The following is a 22,840-nucleotide window of genomic DNA, read 5'->3' as shown; positions in this document are numbered from 1 at the left end:
GTAATTACTCGCTCAATTTCAGCTCGCAGCTCCCTGAGCAGCGAGCTGAAATTGAGCGAGTAAATTACCGTATGAACGGTAATTACGCGCAATATTACCGTATAAACGGTAATAGTTTTAACGCGCTCGTTCCGGCGGTGCCCGGAGCAACAATTGAATACCCCCCTATGGTGGAAAGAATTCTTGGAAACTAGGATTGATTCTTTTCATATTCTGGCTTGAGTTTATAGGTATTAATCTATTTTATTTTCTCTATTTGTAAGTTGCTGTAAAATGTAATCACAGTAGGGGACATTGCAACAACCACTCTGTTAAGGGTATAAGTACCAAAAATTGAACAAAATTGTTGCATGTATTTGTAATATTTTTCAGCAATTAGTGGTCATCAGAGGTAATGTAGAAAGAGAACACCAAAATGTTTCACTGTGGAGAAAAAGGCAGTAATCTGTAAACTGACAGGGATTAAAGGAAGAACATATGTTAGAAACTGCAGGGAGAGGGACTGAAAGGAGAACAGATATTAACAAACTAATGTGGGAAGTCCCTAGTTCCCCAGTATTCTGTGGTTTATATTGTTTTACTTCCATTTACCTTCTAGAAATCGAATTTATTTGTGTATTGAGAATACAGACTGATGGCTCCAGTGAGATGAATGGTTTATTGTTGTAGGTAAGTCTTGGTTTTTGGGATAAGAGTTTATGAAATGTACAGCAGATTTATGGGTAGTTCTGGGAAATAGAGTAAAATGAATAGAGTTTAAGATCTCTGATTGTTCTTTTGTAAGCAAAGAACAGTGGTGGTTGATTGTGTAGTGAAGCAGGAGGGATTTAAACATCATGCTAATAGCCAGGCACTATTTCTACTTTCATTTTAAAGTAAAATATAGTCAAAGTATTTTAGCAAACAGAGAGATTATAGTTTTATTTTAGAGTTTTATCCATTATATATGATGTTTTTGTTCAAATGTTTCACATCTTTAGTATGTTGATATATGTATATATCTATTCTAAAACAAATGCTTTTCATTGATGCAACACTTTTTAGAGCAATGGTATGATCTATAAAGCACAATGTATAACAAAAGTTTTAAACAGTATATATTAGCATCCAGGAAAGCAATGTGAGCCTTATGTATTGTCCAGAGGTGTCGCTGTCTGGGTTGCCCTCTCAAATGTACTCAAGTCACAAAGGCCAGTGGTCTTTGTCTAAACATTATAATACAGTTCACCAGTACGCCTTCCAATGTATGGTTGTCAGGCTTACAAACTTACTCTTAAAAGTTTCAGCACAAATGACATTGTCAAAGAGTCATTCATTTATACAGTCTCTGCTGGCTCTTTTCCTACTTAACATCAGGGCCATCTTAACAACATTATGGGCCCCCGGGCAAAGCAGTGCACTGGGGCCCCTAGATATAGATATAGATATATAGATGTATACAGATATAGATATATAGAGATAGAGATAGATAGATGTGCTTGCTCAGTGACCCTTGTAGGTTTTTTTTGCGGGTTTTTTCATTTGCAGGATTATTTATTCTCATTAAGAGCCGTGCCTATGGGGCCCCCTTGCCCATGGGGCCCCCGGGCAGCTGCCCATTGTGCCCAATGGAAAAGATGGCCCTGCTTAACATTAACAACCTGCTGCAATCTGAAATATACAAGTTATAAAAACAGACTAACCTACTGTAATACTTAAGGCACATAAAACATAAAAATTGTTAAATACACTTAACTAAACTATGTATTGCAGAAACAATTATTTGTAGCTACACTAGTAAACCCTTATTAGATCTGGTTCATTATCCAGTGGCTAACTCTAGTAAATGTATTTATTACAAAAAGCAAAACAAAAGCAAATAGAAGTGTCAGCTCTTTTTCCCAGTCATTATTTATACAGTGTTAAAGCAATGATACACCTACTAGTTAAATTGTATGTTTAGATTTCTAAATAAATTAAATGAGGAAGCATAAAAAGGGACACACATAAAAAATATGCTCTTAGTAAAAGCATGACTAAAATTCATTTTAAATTCCTTAAAAATTGAGAAATGATTCTACAGTATATAATTATAGAGAAATGTGGCTATTTATAAATAGTATTATTTACATAGGAGTGCACATAGTGGACCTCATGTAGAGTTCAACGCAAAATTGGGACTTTTGCATAAATGCAAAAATGCAGCCGCACACTAACAGCTCTGAGGCTAAGATCTGCATCTAGTGTATAAATACATCTGAAGCAAAAATCCATGTATTATTATCATCAACAAAAAACTTGCCCCAAGTCTATGGGTTCCGCAAAGATAGGCCTCCTAAAAGGGGTGTGTTAACTATGGGCATGATTCATGTCCGAACGCAACTTTTACGTAAGTTGTGTTTTAAGAAAGACCATGCAACTTGAGTGTAGTTCCGGCCGTATGAAAATCCAAGGGTAGCTCAAGAATTGTTTCGATTTGAATTTAGGAAGAAGTACTCTCTGCCTAAACAGAACTTGCTGCACAGAGACACACAGAACAGACTGTAGTATATGCACATGCATAAATACAATAACAGGTCACACCAGAATGCATACATTTTTTATTTGATCATAAAATAAAATAACAATTATTAACAGCATAATCATTTATATAAGTATTGATTTTCAAATATGATGTTTGTAACTTTTTTTTTACATTAATTACATAAAGATTATTTCCATGATTACTGTACATACATTGCATTTCAATAGTATAAGTTATATACAGTTGTTCTGTGATGACTATAGGTGTAATTTATAATTCAAAGACTATTCTGTGTCAGTCATTGCATCAGTCAGCATTTATACACACCCTATATTGGGGCAAAAGATACAGTAAAACTAAGTGCACTTATGACATACACAGGACTTGACTCGACCACAACTGGATTGGAACACCATTGCGGTACATCGCCTATGTTAGTCTACCCCTTCCCTTACCCGTTCTGCCTCTTAAGTATAAACAGTCGTGTCAGGTGTTTTCAGTCATGAATTGCATGCAATTGCATCCATTGTTAAAGAGCTATTTTATGCAAGATACAATACACAAATGGACATACATCTGAACATGAGTCAGGCCCTATGTGTCTATCTCAAAATCTATGTCATCATCATCATCATCATTTATTTATATAGCGCCACTAATTCCGCAGCGCTGTACAGAGAACAAATTCACATCAGTCCCTGCCCCATTGGAGCTTACAGTCTAAATTCCCTAACATAAACACACACAGACAGAAACACAGACTAGGGTCAATTTTGATAGCAGACAATTAACCTACTAGTATGGGTTTTTTTGGATTGTGGGAGGAAACCGGAGCACCCGGAGGAAACCCATGCAAACATGTCAAAATTGGATGCTTCTCTAATGTGCAGGGTTATGCGTTTCCATGCCCTTACTGTACTGAACGTACACATGAACACCCCCTGGCCTGCATCTCTAAGTGCAAGAGGATACATGAGCAAGATACATGTGACTCAAAATACGGATGCCAGTTATGCGCAGGCACCATGCAACAGATTTAAAGCAAGTTGTATTTTTTCGAGCCCCAAATGGACTTGCGTATAACTCCACACTGTTCAGGGCTTCTACTTAGTGCTGCTGCCTAAACAACACAACCTTCTCTTACAGCCCCTGAATAAGATTCTATTTTCTAAATGTCCTTTAAGGTAGTGGTGAAAATAGGGGAGGGGTGGGATTGAGCAATTGTCCTCTACAGCTGCTTCCTGCACTGAGAAACAGAATGTGTTGCTTTGAAATATCTTTCACTGCTCAGAATTTCTACTCCTCACAATGCTGGCAATTGAACAAGTCAATTGAAACCCATTGTTTGAATGGAGAGATAGTGTAGCCTGTAATTTTAGGCTGCTTTTCTTACTAAGTAAAATGACTATGGCACCATACACCCCAGGGCTGAGCAGAGCAAAACAAAGTGAGGTGACTGTGTGGACCAATAGCAGAGAGTTTGGTGTGATTGCTGAAACTACAACAGTTGCTTTCTTTATCATCCTGTCAACTCTGAATAAACTACAGTAAAGTGGTTCAGCATACCTGTGTCAGCAGCATTTGTTTGGTGTGCTTTTCACAAGTGGTATTGGATTTGCAAAGGACAACCAGATCCTGCTTTCCATCCAGTCAACAAATCCAGGGTGGGCAAAAATGAGTGAGGCAAAATCTGCTTGGTACATATATATTTGATATGTGCTACACATGTGGAAAATGCATAGGAACTGCAAATGTTAAACACAAAGCAAATGTGCAAAATTGTTTATTTGTTGTCGCAAGTAGTGCACAAACTGTGTACTACAATTATATTTGCTGCAAATGTGGGAATGTGTAAGTGTTGCAAACTTTGAACACAACGGTTTTTTTGATGGTTACAAGAATGATCTACAGGTAACATAAAACCTTTTTCACACACATAACTGTTTTAATTTTATGCTTAGGCAAGCAAAATTTCACTTTCCTACACGCTAAAATACTAAGATGAGGGATCTTTTGAGGGCTTTGTTGAATGTAGCCAGGCGCGGGCTGGCAGAGTTCAGCCCGGGGGGCGCCCAGGCGGCCGCATCACGTGACACGCGATGTGGCCGCGTCCAATGACGCGGCCGCATCGCGTGTCATGTGATGCGGCCGCCTGTGCGCTGACGCGGCCACATCCCATGTCATGTTCAACCCTAACAGCAGCCAGAATGAGTGGTCCGGGGGACCGATGCCCCCCTGCACCCTGGGCCAGCCCGCCCCTGAATGTAGGTGCTACGCAACAGGTACAGCAAGTCCAAATGCAGCAGGTCGCAGAGGCCAAGATATAAAATAATAAGCTCTTGTGTGAAGAGCTGGCTCAAGTGAGGCAGGTACATGATGTGTCTGGGGTGTCTATCTTGCAGAAAATGACCTCCTCGGATGATGTGGAGCCATATCTCAAAGCCTTTGAAAGAGACTTAAATGGCTGCCAGAAATCTGGGCAGAAAAACTAGCACCGTATTTGAGTGGTGAAACAAAGCTGGCTTATGTTGATTTGTCTGACGAACAGGCATTGACTTTCAGCAAGTAAAGACTGAGATTTTGGCCCGGATAGGAGTGACGGGACCGTGGAAAGCTCAGCTCTACAATGACTGGCTTTTTCTCTTGGGTAGTGCGGTTCTGTCACAACTGGCAGAACTCTCTAAAGTGTGAAAGAACTGGTTGAAGCCAAGTACTAATTAACCTGGCCATAATGTGGAGATACTAGCAATTGATTACTGTGTCCGTGGGCTTGACCGGAGCTTACAGAGGTGGGAGCTACAAGCATATCCACAGTCTTATAAGAACATTTCTATGGCGATAGATCATTATTTATCACTGCAACACATGTCTAAGGCTCCAGAGGGGAATCCAAAGCTATTGCCCAGGCAAAAGTTGACACCACGGCTGGAGGAACCAATAGGAAAAGTTTCTCCACCTAAGTGCTTTGAATGTGGTAACCTTGGCATTTCTATGCTGAATGTCTAAAGCGCCAAGAACCAATGGATTGTCCTTTTGCTCAGCTAGGACCAGACTTTCCTAATAGCTGCACCATGCCCCCCTCCACTGGAAGTCCATTACTATTTCAGGTGACTGTCTTAATAAATCAACATGCTGTTTTGGCTATGGTGGACTTGGGAAGTGAGCTTACATTGGTCTCCAGTTCTATGATTGCAAAAGAGTTGTCAGGCGCTGTCCACGCTCACCTGCTTCTTCGCTGGGATGGACTCCTTCCTGCTGCAGTGATCACTGTGTTCTTATTGTCCAGAAATGATATTCAAGCCCCGCTTCTTCCTGTTCCAACCAGCAGGTCCCAGTGCGCAGGCAACGGGACGCGCTTCTTCTCGGCACTGTCGGAGGTCAGTGACATCAAGACTGCCTAATTGAAGCCTCTATTTAAAGCTGAATCTGGCAGTTTACTGCTGCCAGAGTATAAGGTCTCACAATCAGCGAGTTTACAGCTAAAATTTAAGACTTGCCTTTATAAGCCAGCGCAGCTTTAAATTTTAGCTGTAAACTCGCTGATTTCCAGATTTTTAGATTAAAAAACGGGACCATAATACATTTACCCCTTAGTCTAAAACATAATGCCACAGAAAGCTTAGAATTCAATAAGATAAACATAATTGCAGAATACAACCTGCCTGGATTCTGGCAATCCATCCAAGTCAGCAGATCCACTAACATCTATTAACAACACTCTAACACAGTGGTCGGCGAACAGGGGTAAATTACCCCAAATGGGGTAAAAATGGCTTTTCCGGGGGTAACCATACGCCGCGGCTCCAAAGCGGGTTTTTTTTTTTTTTCCTACGCCGCGGCTCCAAAGCGGGTTTTTTTTTTCATAAATCACCTGACCGCACGGCTCCCAGCAGTCCCCTCTCCTGCTCTCTCCCACTGAATGTCATCACGGCCGACGTCAATTTCAGTGAGGAGCAGAGACGAGCAGCGGCAGAAGAAAACAGAGAACGTCAATATAAAAGTAAGTTAAATAACAGAGGCATATAGGGTGAGGGAGGCATATATATATATATAGTCAATTGCATTATTATTAGATGCTTGACTAGAGCCCTGCGCAACTAGTGATGATACATTCAAGATAAAGCTATACAGCGCTTTATATATATATTCATCAGAGAAATCTACAATATAGGTAATGAAGGGAATCTTCTCTTGATGCCCTAACAAGGAATTTTTTTCTTCCTGTACTGTTGTCGGGTGTTTGTTTTAACACAATACATGCACACAATTTACCACTTTTTAATATTTCGCATTTTTTAATGAATACAATAAAAGTCAAGTTTTAATTCATATATGGAATTTACTGATAAGGGACTGGAGTGCCTCTTATGTTTTCTTTTTTCTCTCCCTATATGCCCTGCGCAACAATCAGGCCCCACCTGGTGCTCAATTAGAGGTGTTTTAGTGTCGTTTTATCTCTTTGGATTGTTTTACATTGGTGCTTAAATCAATTTCCATGTGTTCATTTTGTACAGCTTTCAGCAAGTGTGATCATTTTTTGTGTCTGTCCAAGAGAATTTCATACTGCTTGTTTTGGGGGAATCTGACTTATTTTTGAATTTTATTGGAATAAATATATTTTCATTTAATTTTTTATATATGGAACATAATGTCCTCGTAATTATAGCTACAAATACAACTTCTTGGAAGAGATTCATCCAAACCGTTTTTAGATTTTGTGGTATGATATGGTCATCAATTGCTGCCAGGCTGTGTACCGTACTAGCAGGATATATCATCAATTTCTGGGGGTACAGTGTGCATTACAATTAATTTCAGTGGTTATGGAACCTCCTTTCTGTGCTCTCTAAATGTGTGCTGATTGGTTACAACTTTTCCAATCACTGTCTTTTTTACCCGTCAGATGACATCAAATAGAAAACGAATATACCAGGAAGAGTTCCTTGATTATGGGTTTACTGAAATTGACGACAAAGGAATAATGAAACCACAGTGTGTTGTTTGTTTAAAAGTACTGACTGCAGAATCTTTCAAAAAGAGTCAATTGAAGAAGCACTTGGATAATTTGCACCCACATCTGAGTTCAAAACCGCGGGAATATTTTGCAAATTTGGAAATGTCTGTCAAAAGACAAAGACTGGACAGCAACTTGAGAGGTACATTCAATCAACGTTCAGCATCAAAGGCTAGCTTTGAAGTGGCCTGGTTGATTGCTCGGAACAAAAAACCGTATACTATTGGTGAAGAATTGGTTAAACCAGCAGCTTTGAAAATGGCAGAGATTATGTGTGGTCAGAATGAAGCCAAGAAACTAAATTCAGTGCCCTTGTCTGCAAGAGTTATTAAAGGAAGAATTTCTATTTTAGCAGAAAATGTGAGGCAAGAAGTTATTACCTCAATAAAAGAGAGTAAATACTTTGCTATTCAGCTTGATGAGACTACAGATGTTAGTAGTAATTCGCAGCTGATGGTATATGTCCGCTACAAAGGTTTACGTCTCATTGAAGAGGAATTGTTGTTGTGTTCGCCTCTCGACTTGCGATCTCGTGGGATTGATATCTTCAATAAAGTTAATGAATACTTTAATGGCGTCAATTTACAGTGGGAAGACTGCGTTGCTGTGTCTGTTGATGGAGCTCCAGCTATGTTGGGTCATGTTAATGGTTTTTCGGCTTTGGTGAGAGAGAAAAATCCAAAAGTTGAAGTAAACCACTGTATTATCCATCGCCAGGCACTGCTTGTGAAACATTTGGAACCTGCACTGGAAGCCGTCATGCATGATGTTATCAAGATTGTCAATCTTATCAAAGGACATGCACTAAACACGCGATTATTTCGTGAATTATGTAAAGATGGTGAGGCTGAATATACAGACCTACTTTATCATACAGAAGTGAGGTGGCTCTCACGTGGAAATGTTCTGAACCGAGTGTGGGCTCTCAAAACTGAACTTGAAATTTTTTTGGTTGATCAAAAGCATGTTCTCGCAGAGAAGTTTACAAACTCCACGTGGGTTGCACATCTCGCATATTTAGCTGATATGTTTGAGCATGTTAATGTATTGAACAAAGAATTGCAAGGAAAAAACATAAATATAATTTCAGCCAGAGAAAAGATTTCTGCATTTGGATCAAAGCTGTTATATTGGAGACAGAAAGCTGAACAGAAAAAGATAGCTACCTTTTCAAAGTTAGCTTTGTTCTTGGAAGATTGTGAAAATATTACTTTTGAAGACATCAAGGATACAGTTATAAGGCATCTTACCAAACTCAAAGAGCGGTTCTCTGATTACTTTCCAGATCTTGATTCACACGCTGTAGGTTGGATTGTAGACCCATTTCAATGTGAAATTAATGTTGTACCAGAAGAACCTCAAGGGTTGGCAGAGGCACTTCTTGAACTTCGATGCAATAATGAAGCACGTATTGCATTTGAAAGCAAAACAGATCTTTCAAATTTTTGGATGTCGACTGCTGCAAAGGCATTCCAAATTGCACATGAGGAGGCAGTCAAAAAGTTGCTGCCTTTTGCAACTACCTACCTTTGCGAACAAGGATTTTCAACTTTAACAAACATAAAAACGAAGCAGAGAAATCGATTGGACGCTGAAGACTGTATCCAAATTGCTCTGACATCAAAATGCCCCAATATTGATGCTCTCGTATCAACAATGAAGCAACATCATTTCTCAAAAACCTGAAGTTTTGAAGCTGAAGCTGATTCCATACAGGTTAGAAGTCAAATAATTAATAATATATGATTTCCTTAATTACTATTATTAATATTAGTAATATTTTGTTAATTTCTAATCATGGGGGTAACGTCGCCATTTCTAAATATATTTGGGGGTAAAAGGTAAAAAAGTTCCCTGACCCCTGCTCTAACAACTGAAGCAAGGACAGCTTTACCTGACCACAGCAGATGTCAAGGGATATGCAGTATTGGGTGCATCACCGGACCCCAGGCAGGGCCAGTTCCAGACCGATTGAAGCCCAGGAAGGAAGGCCCATTACCCCTTGTCCCCTCCCAATAAATTAATACAAATACAGGACAGTGTTACATGTGTTATTATGTATATTATGTACTGTAGTTCTCAATCCATACATTGACATCAAAATATGCTATTCAAGTTATAGAGGCAGCATATTCGCTTAGTGTTACATCCGCACTGCGTTGGTATTAAGGGTGTGCACCGGCCACTTTTAGTGTTTTGGGTTTTGGGTTTTGGGTTCTGATTAGCTTGAGGTTTTGGGTTCTGATTTGTTTTGCCAAAACATCCGACGAAAAGTTTTGGTTCTGATTTATTTTTAAAAAAGCATAAAAAGTGCTAAAAACCAGTTTTGTGGTTTTTTTTCACTCCTACGCTATTATTAACCTCAATAACATTCAATAACAATCATTTCCACTAATTTCCAGTCTATTCTGAACACCTCACAATATTGTTTTTAGGCCAAAAGGCTGCACAGAGGTAGCTTGAGCACATAATGCCAAAAAAAGAGGTACAAGATTGAATTGTTCTGGGCCCTCCCTCTCACCCTGATCTCGACGCGAGACTTGGACGACAGAGCCTCGTTTTCAATTTTTTTCCCGCCAGAAATATCCTAGCAGTGCTCGGATCCCGTTCGGATCTGTACTGTTCGGGTGGGCTCGGATTAGCGGAATCCGAGCCCGCTCATATCTAGTTGGTATATGCAGGGGGTAGGATCCTAATCTGTTTGGGATGCCCTTGGGATCCCCCCTAGGGTCCTGATATCATGATGATTAGTAGTAATGATGAAAAAATAAACAGATGCACTGCTGTAGTGGTAAGTGTGGAGCAGAGTAGTGACATCGGAACATCCTTATTACAGTTACTACACGAGAGATTGACAGCAGGGAAAGGCAGGACCATGACAGAACACAAGACAGCACCATGGCAAACAACTTGTTATACCTTAAAATGTATTTTCAATTTTTCTTTTTAACCAGAATTAGGAAAATGAAAGGAATAAATAAATGTAAACAAACAAAATAAATAAAATGAAAGAAAAAGCTAAAAAAAGCCTCAAACTTCGAACTTCAACTAAAGGAAAAACAAGACACACACAAGGCAATTTGTAGTTTACCACAGTGGATATAGGTTTTTTTATTGCATTAAACGGTTTATGCCAGAGTGTAAATTGGCCACACATAGTGAACTTTGTATGAGAATACATTATGGTAACATAAAAAATATTAACTTAAGGGGGAAATCTAATTTACCCTATTCTGAGCAAACAGTCCTATGTATGCTATGCACAGCAATTAAAAAAAATATTATTTTTATAGTAATATAATGTAATATAATTTTACAAACACAAATCTAAACTGGCAATACCAAAAAAAAGATTGTGGTATTAAAATAAATCAGTAATTTAAAAAAAAAAAAATATCACTGGGACAGCTTAGCGATAATTAGCTGCTAATTAATAAATTAGGTGTGATTATTGTATTGTTGACAATAATGGTAATGGAAAATTATTGGACATATTAAGCATGAGATGGGAGAAATATTGCCAGTTCTGATTTTGATAAATTCAATTTAGGATGTTGCTGGGGCGTGAAAGCTGAATTAATTAAGGAGGAGTGAGCTGGGGTGTCGAAAGATTAAGATTATAGAAGTGATATTTATCAATTTGCAAATTTGAAGGGGCCCTAGGACAAAGCTTTGTCTGTTACAGCTGATATTGGGAAAATAATTTGCCCCATTGTGAGAGTTACCAAGTGTCCAGTTATAAAGATAGAAAAAATGCTCACTGTGTTTGATCATTTTTGAGGTTTAATTTAATATTTTTTATTTCTAAGCTTTGCCATTTTTAGCCTGATCAGGATAATTATGAAAATACAATGTCACTGTTTCCCAAACTGTCTACTTATTGTCTCGTCATATTATTGATCTGTTTCCTCCCCTGTTATCTGTCTGATGGAGGAAAAATTTTGAACTTGGTTTTAAAACTTCTCCGGACAGGCCAAGGTTTGATAGAAAACCTCTTTAGTTTCAAAGTTTGGTTCAACCAATGTTCAGTATATATTTCTTAGAGGAAGCATAGCTGATAAAAGCAAAACCTCCCTTACATGTCTGCATACCTGTGTCCCCTAGGTGTTTACCCTAGGAATCAATATAACCAAATCATGTTTCATATGTTTATGTGCAGAAAAGTATTGTAATATCTCTGCTATGTTCCAAAAGAGAGTTATGATATATTTTTGGGACTCATGACTAAAATATTTTGTATAAATGGCACTTAGCATAATGGGTTATTAACTGCATATAACTGAGGTCATGTGCTATAAATATAATACGTTATATCTAATTGTCAAAGAAATGCATAGATGTTTAAGATTTGTTATTACTCTGTCATAAAATTTCACAGTAAATTTTTATTGCAGCAAACAGTCTAAAACTTAATATGGTCTATTTTGAACATTTTATATTTATATACTGTGATTTTAATAGCATAACAGTTCCCACTGAATAGTTTTTAATTATTATTTTCAGGTGTGTTCCAAATGACAAGAAATGGGGGTTGCAATTTCAATCATATTTTATTGGATGATATGGCAATTTTGCACACAACATGTGTTTTCCAAAGAATGCCGCAGAACCGGTAAGTCTGTGAAGTAGTACAAATGTTTGACGTCAAGCTATAATTAATATTTATATCTTTAAATTTAAAGCACTGGCATAAAAAATGGGACAACATGTATTTCTATATACTGGAACATGGAGAAATTGGGCTGCAGTCCACATCAGCCAATCAGATTTTAAGGAGTATATTTACTAAACTGCAGATTTGAAAAAGTGGAGATGCTGCCTATAGCAATCAATCAGATTCTAGTTATCATTTATTTATTACATTCTACAAAAGGACAGCTAGAATATTATTGGTTGCTATAGGCAACATCTCCTCTTTTTTTTAAACCCGCAGTTTAGTAAATATACCTAAGTGTCAATTTTGTAGAGCAAATTGAAAGCCATCATCTATTGGATACTATGGGCTAGATTTACTAAGCTGCGGGTTTGAAAAAGTGGGGAAGTTGCCTATAGCAACCAATCAGATTCTAGCTTTCATTTATTTAGTACCTTCTACAAAATGATAGCTAGAATCTGATTGGTTGCTATAGGCAACATCCCCACTTTTTCAAACCCGCAGCTTAGTAAATCTAGCCCTATGGGTTACATGAATTTGGGTCACCACGGGTCAGTTACATTTGTTTGCATTGGGCCCTCTTTGATTGAAAGCATGCTCTTCAAAATATGATTTAGCACTATTCTCTTTATATATCTGTACTTTAAAATCAAGGAGAACTCCAACCACAGTTAAGTTAGCCAGTATTCCACCAAACAGCAGAACAGTTCTCAAGGTTTATGAGATACTTCCACTGCACTTTGGTAACACCATTGCAGGCAGAATGACTTTCAACTTCAGTAAATGGGTCAACTGTAGCTCATTCGATAAAAGAATCAGTAGAAGAAGCCATTATCTCTAAGCAGTGGTGAGGTGTGGGGGATATCTTATTACTGATGTCTCATAAACATTGTCTGGAAAACTTGTTTGCAGCTCTGCAAATAGTGCAAAATATTACTGGTTAAACTTATTTTTTTGTGGCTGGAGTTCACCTAAACCATGAAGCTCTGCAGAATTGCATGTGCAAAAAATTGTTTGGAGGATAAAAAAAAATATGCTTTCGATAATTTAGCTAAATATGTTGTTTGACATTTTTGTTATAGAATTTCTTCAATAAAAATGTTTATAGTTACTAATTTCTTTTGCCAAAGAATGGCCAAAGAACAAATTTGTTGAGTCAGTCAAAAACTGGTGAATTTCACCTACTTGTCTGCCTAGCACTTATTAAGGTTCACATCACAGCTACTTCATAGTCCTTGACATTGCCCCTAAAAAATCAATCAGCCCATAGGTGTCCAGGTTTACAGTTTCACACCTGAAAATACACATGGACAAATTCTAAATTTAATCTGAAGGCTTAAAAGATTCTTATTTAGCAATGAAATTTTGTTATTTTAGATATATGGAAATGTTTTATTTTGTTTTGACAACATTATATATGTATATTTCTGGCCTTTTATAGAGTTTCTGATAAGTTGAAGAATTTCCAGAAGCTCCCAAAATATATTGGAAAATGATTAGGCTGGAGATACAAGAAAACTAAAAACTTAATGAACATTAAAATAATCACATCAACATCACAACACCGAAATAAATGCTCTTTTGTGATGAAATATACTTACTTTCGTGAAAATTCTCCTGTATTTATAATAAAGAGCATGGATTTGTGAGCCAAGAAGGCTGCAAGTGTGCAGAAGTTTGCACTGTCTGATGGGAAGAGTTGGCGGATCAGAGCTGCTGAGTGCGAATTAGCTGCATGAGTGCATCTGTGCATGCATCAATATGCAAAAACAAGATTTTAATTGGGTTTTAAAGTATATGTAGGCTGGACTTTCAAGTGATGTTTTACTCCTTCCAACAGGTACATTTTTAGGTTTATCTACAAACCGTAAATAATTGAAATTTGATGGCAATTTCCAGAAGGGAAAATGTTGCCAATATCTGAAAAATGTTAACCTGTAAATACACTTTGTGTAAAAATAGGTCCACTTGTGCAAATAAAAAGCAGTGCGGGTCGACATTTGATGGGGGACCTTTTAGACTCCGAGCCTCTGTTTGGCCAGTGCTGAACCAAGCTAACACGTGTATCCATCAGCCCAGGGCTATCTTCCAGAGACAATCGTTACAACATTTAATATAGAAATACAGTTGTGATGAAGCAAATACAAATATATAAATATAAACAGCTTTGTCTTAAAGTGGTTTCACTATTGACCTCTCCCTTTTTCTTCTCAAATGTTGAAGACATTGTTCTGACCCTTTGAGGTTCCTGGCTGCATGGTTCACTCCAATGTCACAATTTACAGTTCTTTTTTAAAGCACCCTCTTCAATATGCCCAGTAGATTAAATAATCTTTTATTACTTCCACATTAAAGGTAGCTTTCGCCTTTCACATTTCCTCACTTGCTTTCTATTATCAAAGTAACCATGCTATGGTATCCATATAATATTCTCCTTGTCAATCAAATTATCTTCTTTCCAAATATTATTTAGACAAATTAACAGTTTGATCAAATTCCACTGATATGGCTAAGTCTCTCCTCTCTAACTAACTGTCCATATCCTTACCCTTGTCTTAATGATACAGTACTGCACAAGGGTACAATTTAAATTTCTTCAGGTCTCCCCAACAGTCCAGTTGCATAAATACTAAAATAAATGTGTACTTGTCAATATTTCTCTCCTTCTGTACTTTGCTTCCAAGATGGCTATCAGGCAGATAAGAATGCTCCCTTCATAAACTGCTCCTTGTTCCTCACAAATCATTGTGGTTGCTCCTTCTCCTGCAGTGTCCTCAAACTCTCTCTTCCACTCTGGTTGGCACAACGATTTGTGCTCTGCCAGTTTTGTTTTCTCCATGCTTTACTGTCACAGCTCCCATCAGGCTGACATATGTCTATCTCTCCTCGGTTCTCCTTCAACTTCGTTCTTCAACTACTGTCTCCAACTGCCTTCTACAACTACTTTCTCCAATTGCCTCCTCCTTCTTCCGTGCACAGGCTCTCCACACTCTCCCTTCCTCTTTCAGTTCCCAGGCCTGCCGAGAGATGTAGTCTCTCGCCGGCAGCCAGGGACACCACTGTGAATGCGCGGAACGACATGTCTGGTGGCGCTACACACACATACACTATGCTACTTATTGCAATTAACATGTGCTAGCAGCCTTAAAACAAAATGTTATACTAATGTTTAGAATATTACTTCTGGACTGCTTGTATTAAATATATCTGATGTGTTTCTCCACTGGTCAAACGTAATTTCATTAGAGGGCTAAGGTACATATTGATCATTTTCAGTATTTAACTAGAAAGCAATCAATAAACAATCATGTCAAATGAACATATTCCATAAACAGATTAATGAATTTATTTAAAATAGCTATCTTTACATGGAACCTGAGGTGAGTGCAAGAAAAAAAATAGCATAATATATTACTTTTAAAGCTAAATCTATGTCATAGTTTAGGACAGTCAAAGCTGTCCTACAATCAAGTAAATAAATCAAGCAGGGATAACTCGCAACAGGAAAGAGGGGAAAGTGAGTAAAATGCTCAAACCAATTTTAACCAAGAAAACACATTTAATAAAAGCCTAAAAACAGATATGCAGACTAACTTCAAGCACTATTGAAATATATAAATTGAGAAAAATCTCCCGGTCAAAGATCAAAATGAAATATAAATAAATTAAAAATAATTAAGCATAAAAATAGCAATAATAATAAAATACAAATAAACCGAAACTTATATGAAATTTATTATATGAAATTCATAACAAAATAAACCATGACTCTTAAAATACTAAGATCAAAAAGCATATATAGTCTAGATTCAGCTATGCTTCGCTTTCAGAATCAAACATATGAAGAACCAAAATAGATATAGAATGCTAACAAATTAATAAGTTCATACACAAACTGATCATACCAAATCTTCTTAAACATAATATTATCACTCAAGCCTTCTGGAGCAATGAATCTTTATGGAAGACAGAATCTGTTGCCTCTTATTTCTGTAAAATTAATCTGTTCTATCAGGGGAGTAATTAGACATGTGTGGGCCCCATAGCAAAATTTGTACCACCCAATGGTGAAAAACTGACATATACACATTGAGTTTTTACAGGAAAGGTGGGTCCCCCTCAACTGTGGGCCCCTTAGCAGCTGCACCCCATATACCTATTGTAGTCATGCCCTTGTGTTCTATTCTATTAATACTTATACTGTATGGATCTCCATCATGATGATTTGAACAGTGTCTTGAAACTAGTGTGTCCATAGTCTTTTTAGTTTAAGTCTGTGTTCTAAGAACCTGAGGTTGAGCGTACATGTTGTTCACCCAATATACTCTAACCCACAGATGATTTTGATGAAATATATATCATACAAAGACTGACTGTTGAGAAGGCATTTGATAGGGTACTCTACTCCTGAAAATTTTTATTGGTAATTTCAACTTCTATGTTTCCTAAAAATGGAAGTCATATTTCTTCCACTTTTATAGCAGTCTCCTGCTTTATACAGTGTCCATAAGGAATCAATATTAGATTGCTGGCTACATCCCTTAGTTAAACCTTTTGTGTGTAAGGGCATCAAATTCTCTTACTATTACTTACAGATACTCTTACTCTGGAGATATACTTATGTGATTTGATAAGGACTTTGATCACTTTATAAAAAAATTGCAACAAATTCAAAAAGGGGAGTCAATATTTTTTGCTCAAATAAAAGGCTTTATTTTACTTTATTAATGAGACAATGAAACAGTTGCAGTGTTATACTGCAATTTTATATCACTTATAATGTCAGCACAATATACACACCATGTTTATTTTTAACTTTATTTTGCTACTTTCCGCTTTACCAGGTTGTTACTAATCTTTTAATGTATATCAATAAAACTTGAATAATTTTTTATTCCCAATACATCCTGGAGTGCCTTAATGTACACTTCTTTTTCTTTTCGGTCCTTTAGGGTATCATTCTGTAAAGACTATTGATGCTATCTCTGACAAAATAAGTTTAAGTAGGTCATCCAATTTTAACAATGAAAACTTTCTATTGATTTTTTTTTTTGAATGTGTATTTTGAGAAAAATGACATATATTTATCATTTATAGTCTTGTAGGAATTATCCTTAGATGATATAAGTGAATTGCTATCTATCTGTGCAACTTCCAAGTAGGCAGAATTGATAAGTCCTCTTGGATAAAGTTTATTTGCTTACGAAATAATTAATTAGCTGAACAATTCCGGTGTATTCTGGAAAGCTTCCCACTGTGTATATTAGCCATCCACGATTTCAGATGATTACTTTAATAGTTAAAAAAGGTGTTACAGTCCACCTTTCTGTAAAAGGTCTTTGTAACTATAGATACACTAATGAATATGTGGTTGATAAATAGTGCTTGTGAATTTTAATATATAGTGGTAGTCAACAAAGTTAGATACAAAGCATCCCTATCCTTAAAAAATGAAATAATAATATATCTGCTACAGAGCACTAAATTCACCCCAAACAAGTCTCCTCAGATATACTCCTCATCATAGCACCCCATATATTTTTGTCCTCCAGAATCAAATTCAAATTACTCACCCGTACCTACAAAGCCCTCAACAACACTACCCCCCTGCATATTTCTGAAATCTCATATCAAAATCCTCTCCCTCCCACCCTTTTAGATCTACTTCTGACCTAAGCCTTGCCCCGTGTCTGGCAACCACTTCTTACTCCCGCCTACAAGACTTCTCCTGTGCTGCTGCCCACTAATAAATTCCCTACTATGCTCAATCAGACTTTTCCACAGCCTTCAAATCTTTAGTCGCTCTTTGAAAACCCATCTCCTTCACAACTGTCCCAATCTCCACTCTGAGACACATTTGCTCCTCTTGTTTCAGTTGTGCTCTCTTCCACTCTCTAAGTAGCAGGATCCTTCATATCCTTTGTTTTCATGTCTGACTTTATTTTGTCTAATTTGTATGTCCCTGTTTTATGTATGTACTATTTTCCCTACTGCAATGAACTGTAGTCCTTGCAAATCTACAAAAATAATAATACAGAGTTTGGCAAAGCTCGAGCTGAATTAGTGCCCATGGCATACCGAAAGTGTCTGTAGATGATAATTTGAATAAACTATAAAATAATTGTAAGATAAAGTAAATAAAATGGAGTTTAAAAAAGACTGATGTTGTCTCTCCAATATTAGTATCCAAAACTTTTTAAAAATTAACTGTAAAAATGCCAGCTGCATGTAATATTTTAGTGTAGAGAGATTCCACATCACAAATAAGGAAGAAATAATTATCTTTTTAAATAAATGATTTGTGTTTGAAAGTTTCCATGCAAAGTTTGCCTGTAGGGTCCAAAAGTTGTCCCATTTAGAGTACAGGCCATTGAAGTATAATTAAAGTCCTTTTGTGGGGATAAAACTGTTTTGGAGCCCTTCACTTACCAGAGACACTTCCATGAATACACCTTCACCCCTTCACACCTTCATTATTTAAATTTCATTTATTATTATTATTATTATTATTATCGTTTATTTATAAGGCGCCACAAGGTTTCCGCAGCGCCGTACATGGTACAAACAGTAGACTATACAGGGTAAAACAGTACAGAACAATAAACACAAAGTACCAGTACTTCAGAAACTCCAGGCAGGCAGATACAGTAGAGACGGAGCGGAAGAACAGGTATGGAGACAGGAGGGAAGATGGGCCCTGCTCATACGAGCTTACATCCTAAGGTCATCTGGCAAAATAATCAGGCTGCACTGAACAAAGAACACCCTAAATCCACCCTTCCTCACCTTCTATCAGGTGATGGAATATATTGCACCCCCCAATCCTTTTCTGCAGTTTCATGCACTTCCCTGGAAAGATGGTTGCGTTCAGTCAAATAAAGGCACAAATGGTACAGTGAAAGTCACACATTTTGCACTTTTTATACATGACCTTTACCGAGAGTTAAAATTAGGATTATGTAGTGTGATTATAACAGCTGTGACTCTAATACCTCCACAAATTTTCTTTCAGCTCTTCATTACCAACTACGTCCAACAAACCTATCAGTGAAAACCAGAGAACCATATTTACTTTTATTTTGGGACTGTGATGTTCCTGAAGAAAACCTAAATGACATTACATATGAAATTTATAGGAAATCATTTGAAGAAACATGGAATTATGAAACTGAGGTAAAATAATGTGCATTTAAATATAATAACGTACTTAATGTGTAGAGCTTGCAAGGCATACAACTTTAGAAAAAATCTTTACACCTGTTCTATGAAATATTTGTCCCATTCCCATTTGGCTGTGAATGTTTGTACATTTTGCACCAAAATTGTGGCTTAAGTGTACCCAGTCCTATCCCAACCCCACCAAAAAGCAGGATTAATTGACAGTAATTGCCCCAGTTCTATTGATTCTGTGAAATGCATGTGAACAAAACAAAGTACTGAATGGCATTACACAGAATGGCAAAGCAAAAGCAAACTCAAAGCTTGTCACTTGAACTTCGTACCTTAGTGCATCCGGTGAGTGACACTCTAAGCCCTATACATCAGAAACCATTGGCCCATGTCTTGCACAGATGGGCTATAACAAAACTGAAACAGCTTTCTACAAATTGGATTTATGGTTATTCTCTAGATGCTACTAAACCAGCAGTCTGAATTCACAGTTTACATTGGCAAGTAAGAAGATATTTTAAACTATCTACCCAAATTCCCTAATGTGAGGATTCATTATTCCATTTTTTGGTGGTATGGGCATGACAGCATCTTCTGCTCTAAAATGGTCCTCTTATGTCACCTAAAATTGTCCCTATAGTTGCTATCTTTAATTATAAATACAGGAAATATAAAATAAATCACTCATAGAATGAAACAAGCACCAACCTTTACATGGAGAACCTAGGTCAGCAGATGTGCAAACAGTGTTCATAAAAACCGCCGATGTGCATGTATATTATGTGCGACTAGGAGTAAGAAATCTCTAAGAAATAATGACAGAAAATGCCTTGAATTAATGTTGATGATTAGACTGGGAGACACTGATTGAGAGAGAATAGGGAGCAACAAAGTTTGAGTTTTGGAATTTGTATATACTGTACATTGACTTTTCACACATCTTAAACCATGTCAAGGAGACTAATATAATTCATCAAATAGCTTTCCATTATTTTATGCCTTTTTAAATGTCCTTCATTACCCGATACAGCACTTCACCTCCAATAAACAACCAGATTTAATTTTCACCCTCTGCATCAGATTCTACCCACTAAAGATTGGTGAGGTTGAGTAAGAGGTCCCAGCTATATGTAATTGTCGGGATGCTGCTCAAAAGAATAAATGGTGGGACAAAAATAATAAAGTGTGGAAGAGAAGCCATTGAGATTATTGTATTGAGATAAAGCGGTGAAGATGGGTGCACTTTCAAACACATTCCTTGAAATTAAAGAAGCCTTTCCTACTCATCAAAAAGCCTTGAATCCTGCACCTGTTCAAATTTGGCATAGATTGGGTCTTATCCTATACTTATTGAGACAAAATATTTCCCATAGACATGCACTGGTTAAAATAATTTAAGAAAATGAGCAAAATCCTCAACCAACCCTACTACACAGCCTGGGCTGGGAGACCAATTTTGTCTCTCTGTGGACCCATTATAATGGAAGTAGAGCCCAAACCTGTGCCCAGTATACCATAAGATTGAAAAGAATATAGAATTTTCAAATAAGGTTTAAATGAAAAAAAAAATAACAAACTTAAAAATCTTTAAAACATTTAGTCACATCCACAATACTCCAGTCCAATACAAAATTATTATAACTGAGACCAATTGTGACTCCCAAATCACAAATTTTTCCCATGATGGCTGCCTATGATTAATTGCCTAGTGTGAAGAAAGATTTTTCTTTTTTTGTGAATGGTAAATAAATGTTATTTTTTTATAATAGGCAATTATCTTAGGTATCTCTATCTATTTTACTTGGATCAGTGAAGAAAAATATTATAATGAACTTAAAGGAATGATGACTGCAAATTTAGGCTGCATAGATCTCCCAGTTTAGCGACTGTCCAGAGAGACTTTTTGTCCTGCAATACAACTTAATTATTGCATGCCATCAGAGGAGTAGGGGGTCAGTCATTTGCCATTACTTTAAAAAGGATGCTTTTTGTACAATTCTTGAACATTTGATATGGGAAAAGGCATTTAGGCCCCTTGCCTATTGGTCTCAAAATATATGTTTTTGTTATTGCTTTTTAATACTTATAAAAGCAAATGTACACTTATGGGAATGGAACTCATTTGTTTAAATGATCCCATATCCACTATCATAAGGTTCAATAGAGTGACCTTCATTGACCCCCCACCACCACAAGTGCAGCTGTCCAAGCTACCATCCCTTATCTTTCTTCCGGCCTAAGCATGGCCTTCTTTCCCTTTTTTTGTAAGTAACCATTTCTCTCTCATATGGACTTGGTATAAGAAAAGTGAAATAGGAAATTTACAACAAATTGAAGAGAAGGAAACTGAAATTGCAGTGAAAATGAATGTTATTTTTTTAAATAAAAAACTTTGGCTAATTGACATGGAATGTCCCTGTAGTATAGCGCACATTTACTAGTATTGAATTTAGGACTTCACTAGTATATTCCAATGAAAATGCATAAAATATATTTGGGTGTACACATTACCATGAGCAGTTCAAACTGTTAAGGTAAATACAAATATATTGAATAATTATGGTATTCCTTAATATACATATGCTAAAACATGACATAAGTTTATGATACATTTATGACAAATACAGCTATAAATCTGTATACAGAGTATACACATACTGCCTTAAAGCATTAATTGAACATGGCTGTATAATCACAATTACTAATTATTCTGCAGAGAAACGAATGCAGCCAAGAAATACCCTTGACACAGACATACAAAGATCTTCCAACTGTTTGTTTGAAGGTGACCCCTGCAGTAAGAAACAAACCATGTGAACAATTTTCATCAGAAATTTGTGTTGATTCAGGTAAGACAATGTTAAATGCCAATGCGATTTCTCTCATGTAGCGAAAATCCATATTCAAAAGGTGACTTAGCAACATATATTTTAAAAAATATTGTAGTGGTTTTTATTTATGGGAAACTAGGATATCTTTACAACATTTATATCATTGAGGGCTGGATATATTCCCTGGCAGTGAGAATATTGGATAATAAAACTTTTTACAACCGTATACAATGCGCAAAACGCAATAGCAACTCCATACTGAGCATATCCTTACAGACATAGGACAATGCAAAACTGAGCAAAAGTACAATTTTAAAACTGTTCCACTGAATATTTCCCTCATTCTGCATTTGACTGTGGAACTTGGCTCATAGCACTAGCAGAATTTAGCATAGACTTCACCCTTTCAATTCTGTTCTGCCCAGACTTCTCCCTTACTGTAGCCCTACTATATCACAGAGCACAATTCATTTACACTGTCATCATCACCCAATTTCGAAACTACAAATTCCATGGAATTCAGATTTACAAATACAATGCAGAATGACAAATCAACAGTGTAACTTGAAGATTGCACCAGCGTAACTTCGCACCTCTGAGCATCCTGTTCTGCTGCAAAATTTGATTCTTGTGAAATGTCACTGAACCACTACAAAACATTACAGCGT

General features: G+C 36.9%; 2 protein-coding genes across 2 annotated transcripts in view; both read left to right on the top strand.

Annotated features, from left to right (window-relative positions):
• Positions 1 to 611: 611 nt before the first annotated feature.
• The window catches only part of LOC142139146 (interleukin-5 receptor subunit alpha-like), a 45,186-nt gene continuing 22,957 nt past the window's right edge, over positions 612 to 22,840 (top strand). Inside the window, exons 1-4 of the mRNA XM_075196499.1 lie at positions 612 to 669; positions 12,021 to 12,129; positions 19,184 to 19,344; positions 22,058 to 22,190. Of these exons, the coding sequence (XP_075052600.1) occupies positions 12,042 to 12,129; positions 19,184 to 19,344; positions 22,058 to 22,190 (382 nt within the window). The 5' untranslated portion in view covers positions 612 to 669; positions 12,021 to 12,041. The remainder of the gene's footprint in view (positions 670 to 12,020; positions 12,130 to 19,183; positions 19,345 to 22,057; positions 22,191 to 22,840) is intronic.
• LOC142139954 (zinc finger BED domain-containing protein 5-like) lies at positions 5,647 to 10,477 on the top strand. The gene is made up of 3 exons (XM_075197821.1): positions 5,647 to 5,880; positions 7,407 to 8,819; positions 10,472 to 10,477. The coding sequence occupies exons 1-3, from the start codon at positions 5,647 to 5,649 to the stop codon at positions 10,475 to 10,477; spliced, it is 1,653 nt and encodes a 550-aa protein (XP_075053922.1).

This window comes from Mixophyes fleayi, chromosome 2, assembly GCF_038048845.1.
Source record: "Mixophyes fleayi isolate aMixFle1 chromosome 2, aMixFle1.hap1, whole genome shotgun sequence".
Taxonomy (NCBI): domain Eukaryota; kingdom Metazoa; phylum Chordata; class Amphibia; order Anura; family Limnodynastidae; genus Mixophyes; species Mixophyes fleayi.
Note: the sequence above shows the minus strand (reverse complement) of the source record. Positions and strands in the feature narration are given on the sequence as shown.

Coding starts and splice junctions, on each gene's coding strand:
- LOC142139954 (XM_075197821.1), top strand. CDS start 5,647: ATGGTGGACTTGGGAAGTGAGCTTACATTGGTCTCCAGTTCTATGATT. Junction 5,881..7,406: donor TCTTCTCGGCACTGTCGGAG/GTCAGTGACATC, acceptor TTTACCCGTCAG/ATGACATCAAATAGAAAACG.